The sequence below is a fragment of the Talpa occidentalis genome, unplaced genomic scaffold, assembly GCF_014898055.3.
Source record: "Talpa occidentalis isolate TD23 unplaced genomic scaffold, MPIMG_talOcc4v2.1 talOcc4.2, whole genome shotgun sequence".
Classification (NCBI taxonomy): Eukaryota; Metazoa; Chordata; class Mammalia; order Eulipotyphla; family Talpidae; genus Talpa; species Talpa occidentalis.
Genome location: NW_023602073.1, coordinates 84,234,137 through 84,246,365, shown reverse-complemented (window position 1 = coordinate 84,246,365; position 12,229 = coordinate 84,234,137). Strand labels below are relative to the sequence as shown.

General features: G+C 35.6%; 1 protein-coding gene across 18 annotated transcripts in view; it reads right to left on the bottom strand.

The window, feature by feature from the left end:
* RIMS1 (regulating synaptic membrane exocytosis 1) overlaps positions 1-12,229 on the bottom strand; it is a 461,872-nt gene that overhangs the window by 180,779 nt on the left and 268,864 nt on the right. For 3 of the 18 annotated variants that reach the window (XM_037519958.2, XM_037519961.2, XM_037519959.2), the window contains exon 1: positions 8,709-8,898. The exons of 2 other annotated variants lie outside the window; for them this stretch is intronic. In XM_037519958.2, the coding sequence (XP_037375855.1) occupies positions 8,709-8,892 (184 nt within the window). In that variant the 5' untranslated portion in view covers positions 8,893-8,898. Of the gene's footprint in view, positions 1-4,566; positions 4,711-8,708; positions 8,921-12,229 lie in introns of those variants that run through there. 13 more of the 18 variants (XM_054698921.1, XM_054698922.1, XM_054698926.1 and 10 more) reach the window with 9 other exon arrangements.

Below are 12,229 nucleotides of genomic sequence, written 5' to 3'. Positions count from 1 at the left end.
CAGGAGAGGTCTGCTGCACTATGTGGGTTGCTCCCTGGTTGGGAATAGAACTCATGCTGCAGTGGCTGCTGATAGCTCATTGTGCTGAGACTGATCCCTTGTGCCACCAGGGAGGCCCTTGTTTTGCATTTTTTACTTTTGAAAAGAACTTTTGAAATAGTTCTAATGTTAAGAAGACACCATAGTTTATTTCGTCTTTCATCTTGCTAGCCTTTAAGATTTCACTTAATACCAAGAATCCCCACAGTTCTATTTGTTTCCTAAAGTGATATACTAATAGTTAAAATGACAAAAAATAATAGACACACATACACCAACACATATATACACACCTGGTCCATCACTTTCATGTCCTAATCTTTGTTTGGATCTATTACAATTTTTGCTCGTTTTAATTATCATTGCATCTTATTTTAGATAAAACATTAAGATATACAGTTAATTCACTAGCATGAAAACTGTACCCACTACAATTTAACTTTGTAAAATCAGCTGGGGAAAATGTGAATAAAGATAATGTATTCAAAGATTTCGTATAATAAACAAAAAAAAGGGAAAATTTCAAGCAAAAACTTCTAAGACATTTCCTTTTCCTCATTACAATGTTTCTCACCAATACTCTAAAGGCTCTTTCAGATTAAATAAATATTTTCTAGTCTTTTATTCTGTGCTCACTCGCCCCCCCCCATCACTTTCATGCCCTCATTGAATAGTTCTGATGACAGTAAAATCACACAGACTAACAAATGATACTTAGGGATCTCTATAAACCATATCTAGGGATCTCTATAACTAAAGGTGTCATCTAGAGCAAGAGTAGCCTCTAACCAGGGAGTTACAACATATTTGTCAAAGAAGTTTACTTTTTGTTTGTCAAAAACAAACAAAAACCAAGTGTCTATCAAACCATTCTGAGGTCATAAGCCCCAGAATGTTGTTCAAGATGAAAAATATTGATGCAAATAAAGTATAGTCCCCAACTCATCTAAGTCAAAGAATTTGGTTATGTTTGAATTTTGTCATATCAAACCCTTTTACTTATAGTCACCTACGTAATCATTTATTTTTTGGAGAGTTAAGCTTGGGTGGATTTTTTACTATGATGTGCTATAACATGATACTATCAAACAGGTAAGTTTCAAACAAAAGCATTTTGAAGCAGGTCTTAAGCTTATTCAATCATTATGGAAGAGAAACAGTTTACCTCATGTAGGCAGGACTTTTTGTACCACTTAACAAAGTTAAGCACTTCATTTTTGTAAACATCAAGGCAAGTTTTCTAGCCTGAGTTATGTGAATTCATTTACATGGTTTATAATTAGGTTTAGAAGATCAGTATACTCTTTAAGACTGTACATAACATTTTGAATACAAAAGCATTTTTTCTGTGTGTGTAGAATCTATTGCTTTATTTCTGTAAAATAAAGGAATTCTATTTCTCTGAAAGGCCCAATGATCTTGCTCCATCCAAATCAGGAACAAATGATTAAAGAGTCTGGATGACGAGTGACTCAGACAGGGGACTTGTTCTATTGCCTTGGTGCTTTTTCAGAAAATTGTCCTCTCTAGTAGGTCCTCAAGCCCAAGAAGTGTGATTTTAATAAGACCCCTATGTAAGCAAGACATTTAGGAAATCAAGAAATCATACTCAGAGTAAGTATATGCGTGATAGCATACAAAAAAGCAAAGGGATTCATCTCAGAATGTACTTTTGGGTGTAATAGTACTTTCATGTATTTATTGTTTAGTTTTTATTGAGGCAACATTGGTTTATAGCATTGTATGTGTGAATCACATTTTTAGAAGCCTTTACTACCAACAAGCAAGAGGAATGCTACATACAGATGTGCTAGTATCTCTTCCTACATCAATGCCTTTAACAATTTCAAAAGCATTCAATAAAGAGGAAAAAACAGAAAAATAACAAACTATATATGATCTAAATAAGTTATTAGAAAGTATCATCTTGAAATGAAAGTAAAACTTCAAAGTGGAAAGAAATTGTCCCAATTTAAACCTGCTTAGAAGTTAAGAACAAGCTTCAAGGACTAAGCATTCTTTAGAGAGAGAAAAAACACATTGCAATGCTAATAGCTTCTCATTATAAGAAGTACTTCAAAAGCTATTAATAAATCTAAAATATATGACAGATGTTACACTATTGAAAACATGTTTGTTATAACCCACTACCTATTATAATCAATAGTCTCTCTTCTGAAGTCAGCTCTGAAATCTGTTCAATGTTTGCAGTTAGTTAGAATAAGTATTCACCTCCCAGGTCTTTAAAACTCACACAACTCATATAAAACTTCTTTGAGGCAGTGATTTAATATAAACTTTTTTGCTGTGCTTCAGCAACAAACTGATCAATTCATTATGGGATTACGACAATTTCCATCTTAAAGAAAAAGCTGGTCTACTTGAATTATGCTCTCCAAAATACAAACCCACTTTACTAGCCTACAATTTACAGATGTAATATATATTACAAAAGTCTTCTTAAGAATGTTATAAGAAAATTATTATTTCACTTCTTTCTCTAATTTTATAATTTGATGTGCTTCTTCCTAATCTTCCTGGTCTTAGAAAATTGAAAAGAGTAAAAAGGATTTATTTTAGCTCATGAAAGTTGCGGATTATCTAGAAGGACTATAGAGAAGAATACAGACTTGATATTCATTGATAAGTTTGTCTTTTCCAAATGACTTCCACCAGTTCTTTAACAGAACTCTTCTCAGAAATATTCATAGTCAATACTTTAAAGTGAAAAATATCTCATACATCTGAAGACCTTTCCAATCATGTCCTAATAATTAACAGCACCACATAAAATCCAAAAGTTGGAAGAGACCTGATTGGTAGGACAATCTCCTGTATGATACAGAATCACTTTACTAATACAGGTATTGCCCTCCTATATTTATGTCTAGAGACTATAAATCAGACAGATTGGTTCCTCAGAGCTAGTTAGAGAAATCAATCACATTGGTTTACTTTCGTGCCATGTGTGTGTAAGGGTCAGACCTTGAGCCATTACTGCCTCAGTCTTCTCTCATGACAATGGGTGTCTATTGCTAAGAAGACTGGATAAATACAATGATAGCTTTCATGATCTTTATTAACTAGCAATTATTAGGAACTCTGTAAACACAGAGTTCAATTTATAATAAACCCTCTTTTCTCCTAAAAAAAAAAAGATGTAATTAGTCCAGCCTCATGATTTTAACTAGCATTTGACAGGCAGTGATCTGATTCATACTTTTGTAAGTGGGAGGTACCTGGCTGCTGCCATACAGTTTCCCCTGATCTTTTTGATTTCAAGCTTTCCCTCAGCAGAAAGTGGAACTTTTGAAAGTCATTTGCTGAGAAGAGAAGGCAGGAGCTTTCCCCAGCTGCCCTCGGCCAGCACTCCCTGTACCTGAGAGGGAGCAAGGGGGCAGGAGGAAGTCACGATCCTGGCAGGTTTTCAGAAAGCCCCAGAGTCTCTCTGCATCCAGGGCCATATCCGGCTGCAGCATAACGCGTGATGCCTCTTCCCCTTCCAAGGAGTACAGTCTAACAGCAGGTGCTCTCGGGACATTTCAAACTTGAACTAAGCCTATTTAGCAAAATAGTGACAATGGAGCCAAGAGATTTGCCAGTTTTCATTTAAAAAGAGCCACAATCTCCCTTTCAAAAAGCATCAACTACTAAGACACTGCAAAGGAAAGACAGAAAGAACTCTGTTTCCACATTATATTAAGAAAACTGCACACCTTTACATTTTAACGTATCTTTTTCTCTGTAGAAATCACCACCAGATGATCTTGAGCACCTGAAAAATGTCATGCCATTTCCTATTGACAAGAGTAGTCTTTTTTAAAACTGGCAAAATGAAAACAAGGGACTGAGAGGTTGTTACTCTTTCACCCAAGGTCATACAGTTAAATTTTTGGCCTCAAGGATCACATTTCTCTTTCCTTCTTTTTCTCTAGATCCTGTTTCCCATATCTGAACAGTGTTTCCTTTTGTCCACAGTTTAGCATCACAGACAAAAAAAAAAAAAAAAAAAAAAAAAAACACATCATTTCCACAGTGTGCTCTAAAATCTAGTCTGTCAATTAGCAACCAGACTTTGTGTAACACTTCAAAAACCAATCTGTATAGAAACTTATCTCTTTCTAATTTTAAGAAGATTAAGCTCCGAACCTTCCAGTTTTAGTGAAATTCAGAAAAAGTGAAAACAATTGTCTTTGATCAAACAGAAAGGGAAAATATATACTTTCTGAAATTATTATATATTTATATACATATCAAGTTGAGAGTTAAATACTAAATTGTAGAAAATTTAACATACACTTCAAGTACCGACTTAAAGCATGAAATTAACTTCATCCAAGACAACTATATAACAACCACTGCATTCTAAAATATTTGTGTAGCTTCCATGCTCAAAGCAAAGTATTTTTTATTCACTGCTGATAGAATCTAAATGAGACATTTTAATATCTTATTCTTTCAGCTAATTAAACAACATATTCCATTAACATTAAGTTTACATTAGATTAAAATTATAACTTAGTTTACCTGTTCCTGAGTGCAATGTATGAAGTAGTAGAAACTGCAGAAACCCAGCAAACATAACAGCAGCATCGGAGTAGTTAAATAAATGCTACTGGCATCAGATCACTAAATTCTAGCTGGCAGTGACAGCGAATCCACAACACAATAAAAATCCACCAAGATAACAAAGACATTTTAAATAAGATTCTCTGTGGTCCTTGCATTCTAAATCAAAACCCAAAAAGTCTGCAGTGTCCAACATTATACAACACTGACACTAAACAAGGCCATAAGTGCTGCTGTCATCAAAACAGATCTCTGCAGTGTACAGATTCTCATTGATTACCGCATTAATCCATAGTGCTCTGTGCTATACTAAAGAGGTTCCCACTGTAGCAAACATGAAAACTGTGGTAAGTCGATAATTAACCATTTCTGAAACAATTCACAGAAGATGCTACCCTCCTGTGGGCAGAGACATGAAATGCTTTAGCCCCTTAAAGGTAGCGCAGGAGAAAAGACTCAAATGCTTGAAGAGTTCCTCCTGTTAACTACCCAGTGGCATTTTACTGAGATTAATAGAGGACAAGAATACCAGAGCAGACCCCTCTGGCTTACAGTCCATGGAAAACTCACCTGTACTGATTTGGTCCCATTATCAATTCCTGGTCATGCTTCTGTTAAGGCCTGTGTCACAGATCATTTCCTCTGCAGTTCCCCTAACTGAGAGCTCTTACTCAGCCCAATGACAACTGGCACCGGGAAGCATAAACCAGAAGCACAGGAGTGATGATTGGGAACATGGACAAAAGTGCTCCTTCAGGATGTTCCGGTCCAGCCTAGTGCTGATGATGGCTCATCTCCAGGGGGCAAAAGGACAATCCCAAATAGGTTCTGTCAGAGAGTTTGGGAGGTGGGGGTGGGGTCTCATATTTCAGATATTTTTAAAGAAGCAGGTCTTTGATGACTTTAGAATCAATGGTCCCATAGATTTTTTTTTTATTCATGATAATTATTATCCTCTCATAAGGCCAACGACAGTTACCTTATCCACCCCTTTATCATAAATTACCTAACAAATGGCAACAGCAACAACAAAATTAGTTGATTTGAAATTATGTCACTCCCCTAATTTCATATTTATCATGGTAAACCATTGAGTTTCCAGAAACAATGAACAATGATACAGTTCTTTAATTCACTGGGGAATGTTATTAAAAAGAAGAGACGTACTGCTTCTAGTTTGTTTAGAAAATGAAATGATCAAATGACAACAGAGGGAAAATTACGAACCACCTTTCAATATTTAAATTAAATGCACTGCTTGTTCAATTTTACATGCTTGCCAAAATATTATCTGATAAAGAAAACAATTAACCCTGAACCCGGGGTTATCGCATCATCACCAAAGCAACTGCAAACTATCAGTTGCAAACAAACTAATTTGAACATTTTTTTCTCTTCTTAAAAGACCATATTTTTACTCTCTACTATAATTTTTTTTTTATCTTTTCCACAAACTTCCAAGTATACTTTAAACCAGTCAGAGTAAAAAAAAAAAAAAAAAAAGTAAACCAGATTGGTGGTTTCTCAAATTGAAGAAAAAAAAAACAGATCAACTTTACAATCCAAGTAATTCTACTCCTAGGGATCTTTCTGAAGTTTGCAAAAACACTAATTAATTGAGATATGTGCACTCCTAAGTCCCCTGTAGCACCATTTGCAATAACCAAGTTACGGAAACTTACGTACCCAATGGCAGACGTATGTATTAAAATGTGATGCACGTGCATGCATGCACATGTGCACACAAACACACACACACATAATGTAATACTACTCAACTATTAAAAAAATGAAATTGTGCTATTCGAGACAACATGGATGGAATTGGAGGGGATTATGCTAAAGGAAATAAGCCAGAAGGAGAATGAAAAACACAAGATTATTTATTCATATGTGGCAATAGATAAACAAAACAAAGAAATAGAACTAAACCAAAACAAACCCTAGAAATATGACTGCAGAATTGAAGATACCAGAAGGTAAAATTTGGACAGGGGAGCCCACAGGACTTTGGTAGAGGACTATGGGTACTGAGGTGGTGGGTGTAGTATGATATACATCTGAAGAGGTGTGATACTACCCACAAATTATACAGTGTTGTAAAATACTGTTGTTTGCTGGCCAAATTGTTGCTGGGAAGAGAGAAAGTGAAATAAACATTAATTGAATGACTGTGCCAAACACTGTGTTATGTCAGTTTTATTCAATCATTTAATTTTCACAAGCCTATAACAAAATTGATATTACTTACACAATATTATGTATGAGGCTCAGAAAAGCTAATTAACTTGCTCAAGATCAAATGGTTCATAAGGAATAGTGTTAGGATTTAAACTTGACTTTGACTTTAAAGCCTATGTATTACCATTTCACTACACTGTGGGAGGTAGGAATTACTGTAATTCATTTGGTAAATTACCTCAATGTTGTGCCAGATTTTGTTAAGTACATGTGACTTGGTGTGAAAAACTATGGTGATGCAAGAAAGATTTATAATCGTCTACCTTGGTTTCCCACATATGTAGCCAGTTAGGATTTTTCAGAGAAGTTTATGGGGTTGAAATTTTACACTTGCTAAATTTAAGTTTTGCTATGGCGCTATCATAAGGAAGACACACAAAAGTCATGGTCTAGAGACAGATCTGCTGGTCCATCAAGGGCACTGAAGAGAACCAATAGCAGGAAAGAGCCAAAACTTTCAACAACCAATTCACTCATTTGCTTTAGGCAAATTGGCACCATATAATTTTACTGGACCAAAAGTTAAGAATCTATGGATTTTATAGGACTAAGCCAACTGAATTAAAAATATTTTAATGTACTAGATATATGAGTTTTGAAACACTTGTATTTCTCTTCTACTTATTTTTTCTCATTTACTACTTACTATAGGCTTATTTCAAATTATTAAACAATTTTGAATGCTATTAATCTAATACTTATCCCTTATTCTATCTCATTAATTTATATCAATTTGATATAATTACTTGAGCTCTCAAGAGTACCTCTATATGAGGAAATTTATCAAAAGTAACAAATTGTGTTTATAATAAAAGATACTTGATAAACAAAGTAAGGTCTCTGCAATGGTATATGCACAGCTTTCAAAACTATGCAATCAACATAGAGAATCAATATTAGAAAGAGCAGATGGTAATGTTGGACCTCACTGTAAAATATTCTTTCACTCTTTTCTGGGCACCACATACTTCAGAGATCCCATCTATAACAGTAAGTGCTATCCACTGAGGTCATATCTATATAAAAATAGAAAAAAAGAATCATTTTATTACATCACTCACTTATTTTCATAAATTAAAAAAGTCACATTAATAGCATTCTACCACTCTGTTCCTTTTGAGTCACATGTCTCATTCCTTGGGATTACATATTTCACAACCTCATCCTCAGCTGTAAATCCACAACCACTTCAAAATCCAGTAGAATGATTTCCCTTTGAAAGAACACACAAAACCTACTATCAATTGCATTTTAAGTTTGCTTCACATATACCATTTGACCTTGGGTTGTGCTCTAGGTCGGGGCTTGTGTTTATGGAAAGGTTTCAGCTTGTTCACAAGAACTCAGACTCCATTATTTTGAAAAAATGACACAAACTTCCTATTGTGGGACTGATTTCCCATAAATAGTCACTCCAGTTTGTCATATATTTCTCATTCTTGGTATTAGCACTACAGAGCAAAGATTGGGACACACTGACTACTAAACAAAACTCATGCACAATTAAGCAACTTACTACTGTTTTTCCTTATCTTTAGAGAACACTGACTTTCTAATCTTTAAATCTGTCTTGACTTGGTTATTACACAAAAAATAAATTATGATTAATCATCTTACAATCTAAATTTAGGGCTAGACTATAAATTCAATAATTTCTTTTCAGAGAAAAAGTTGGTAACTGGAAACTTTACTCTGTGCAGAAAATGGAGAAAAATCACCCCAAACCTGATGCACACAGAACAGGAGTCTCTACACTGGAAAAACAGAATCGGAGAGAGTGTTAAATATAGATTTGTGCCCAACTGGAAAATATAATGGAGTGGGATTCTCATGCCCCAAACTCACTCACTGTTGCTTACCAGCACCTCCTGGGCGGGCCTCCATTGTTCCTTCTTCGGAATCAAAAGACCTCATTTCTTCCCACCCTTCCGAAGAGACAGGTATCTCAGGTGCACACATGCCAGCAATCTTGTAAAGAAATCCAGCCTGAGGATTTTCAGCCTGGTTTTTGAACAAAGTCAAAGTCTTATCTAAGAAGAGCATGGAGTGTCTCCTCCATCACTCCACTCATACAGTTGAACAATAGCAACAACCCTTGGGTCAGGAGCAGCAGAAAATGGCAACTGAAAGAAAATATTGGTGTAAGCATACGAAAGTCTCTTTGCATGAATGACTCAGGTCATAGCAGGCAATGTGCAGCTATGCAAAGAATCACTTGGATAAAATAGCATACACAAGCCTCAGTGGGCCTGGTGGTGTGGAGACTGGTAGCATTTACTGAAGAGAAGCATATTGGCATCTCTGTTGGGTTTTAACCAGATCCACAGGATTCAGGAAATAAGCTCTCTGCCAGATGACACTATGCTCCTAGCCATTCCTTCTGTTTACTTATCCCCCAAATTACTCTAACTAGTGTCCTTTCTCCTGCTGTGAGCTTATTTGCGAAGAGGGCTAAATAAAGGATTTTTATGACAACAAAATGGCCATTAGCCCACAGGATGATTTCTTAAATCATAACTCTTTTGCTCTCATTCAGTACCATTAAAATCAATTAAATGAGTGTTTCCTATTATTATTTCTTTGTTTGTGAAAATAAAATGTTTTATTTCTTCCTGAAGAAACCTTTTGAAATTATGTTAACTCTGAACATATTACATATTCTTTATATATAACGTTCTTCTTCTAGTACATATATTTTTTTTTTTTTTAAAGATTTATTTATTTATTTATTTATACAAGCACTGGGTACAGTCAGAAGTGCGGGAGGGTGAGAGAATTCACCAGAGCCGGAGCAGGGAGCAGAATAGGCAGAAAGACCGAAGTACACTGCTGAGGGGAGCAGCGGGCGGCAGGAGAGGTCTGCGCGCCATGTGGGACCCTCGCACTGCAGCTGGGGATCGAACCGGCACCGCAGAGGCCGTGGGCAGCTTCGCAACCCAGCGCTCAACTGCTGCGCCACCGGGGAGGCCCTCTAGTACATATATTTTTTTTTTTTTTTTTAAATATTAAATTTATTTTTATATTCCCCATACAATTGCAAACGCCCCATTCTGACCCCAATCCTTCCCCTCCCGCCCCACCCCCCAAAAAGTGTCTCTGGTTCATAGTTTTTTGTTGATTTTGATTTTCACTTTCTTATATTCATTTTCCTGGTCCCTTATTTAAGTTTTCTAGATTCCTGCTATGAGTGAGACCATCCGGTATTTTTCTTTTCTTTTTGGCTTATTTCGCTGAGCATGATCCCTTCCAGTGCCATCCATGTTGCTGCAAATTGCATGTGTTTATCTTTTTTGAATGCTGAGTAATATTCCATGGTATATATGTACCACATCTTCTTGATCCAGTCATCTATTTTTGGGCATTTGGTTGTTTCCAAAGCTTAGCTATTGTAAACAGTGCTGCTATAAACATAGGAGTGCAGGTGCTCTTTGGAATTGATGTTTCTGTGTCCTTTGGGTAAATACCTAGGAGTGGAATTGCTGGATCATATGGAAGCTCTATGTTTAGTAGGTCCAGAAATCTCCACACAGCTCTCCATAATGGTTGGACCAGTTTGCACTCCCACCAACAGTGCACAAGAGTTCCTTTTCTCCACATCCTCGCAACATTTGTTGTTGCTAGTTTTTTTAATATGTGTCATTCTCACTGGTGTGAGATGGTATCTCATGGTAGTTTTTTTGCATTTCCTGATTACAAGTGATGTTGAACATTTTTTCATATGTCTGTTGGCCATTTGCATTTCCTCTTCAGAGAAGTTTCTTTTTAGCTCTTCTGCCCATTTTTTGACTGGATTATTTTCTTTGTTGTTGCTGAGTCTCATCAGCTCTTTGCAGATTTTGTGATCAGTCTTTTCATTAGTGTTGGTGCAAAAATGTTCTCCCAGTTGTGGGTTTCTCTTTGTTTTTGTATTGTCTCTTTTGCTGTGCAGAAGCTCTTTAATTTGATGTAGTCCCAGCTGTTTATCTTTCTCTTCACTATCACTGCTTTGGGTGATGTGTCTGTAAAGATGTCTTTGATGTGCAAATCCCGTAGTGTTTCGCCTATATTTCCTTCTATGTATTTTATGGTTTCAGGTCTTATCTAGTACATATATTTTTAAAGGTAGATTACTTCTTTTGTTTTTGTATTTTCTAGGCAGAGGTAAATATATGCACATAATATGCAAATATATGTAAAACTGGGACTTTTTTTCCTACTCAGTGTAACATTTCTAGATTATCCAGAGTTCCAGTCTTTAATGGGATGTATGGTCCTACGTTATGGGGAGGAAAGGAATTCTATTTTTCCTCTACATAACTGTTGTAATTTCACTAAAACAAACAGGTACATGTAATTTTAACTTAAACATGTCATTCTATGGATAATCAGTACATTTTTGGATTTTAACACAGAGGATGTTGTGAATAATAAAAATAATGCGTATGCATTTATTCCATGCCTCCTATCCTATAGTACAGTCATGTTCAAAACAAATCTGAGAGATAACCAGGATGCAGAGCATTACAGGAGAATCATCAATTTATAGAAATAAGAGATGGAATATGTGCTAAGACTGACTTGTTCTGGAAACTAAATTATTTTACCTTTTTTTTAATTGAGGTAAGTTGGTATACACCACTGTATTTGTTTTAGGGGTTACAGGTTTGAAAATCTACAAATGTATGTTTTCACACTATGCAATAATCCTCCACACTCCCACCTATCACTTTTCACTTTTCCCTCTGGTTGCCTCAGTTTTGCAGTCAGATGTCAAGGGTTTGTTGTTGCTTTAGTTTTATGTGAGTCTTTGCTTTGTATTTCTGTATTATACACATAAGTGAAACCATCCAGTATCTGTCATTCTCCTTCTGATTTATTTTGTTTAGCACAATCCCACCCAGTTCCATCCAAATATATATAGATACACACACACACACACGCACACACACACATACACTTTTCTATTTTCCTAATTAACTTGTCTGCCCTTGGAAGTTTAGGTTGTAGGAATCTAGATTCTAAGTCACTACCACTGTACAAAATTTTTATTTTCAAATTAAACTTTGTGCTATTGTAACAGCTAAGAAATACAGAAAAAACTTGTAACAGTCAAAGGCCAACACTGTTAATGTTAAAAATTAATTACATACAAGGCCCTAGAAATTATGGCCTTTATGCTCAAAGTTCTAGTAATTGATGTAAAAATTATTTCACAAACCTCTTACTCATGATAATAACCAATAATGTATTGAATTTCTAAGTTCCATATAACATCACTATCTTAAGAAAAGCAGCAGTGAAGTACTGTAAATGTATGTATTATTTTCCAACTCTCCCCTAATAATTTCAAAGCTGGAAAGCATTTTCACTCGCCTACAGTGGACTCATCTATGTAATGTTC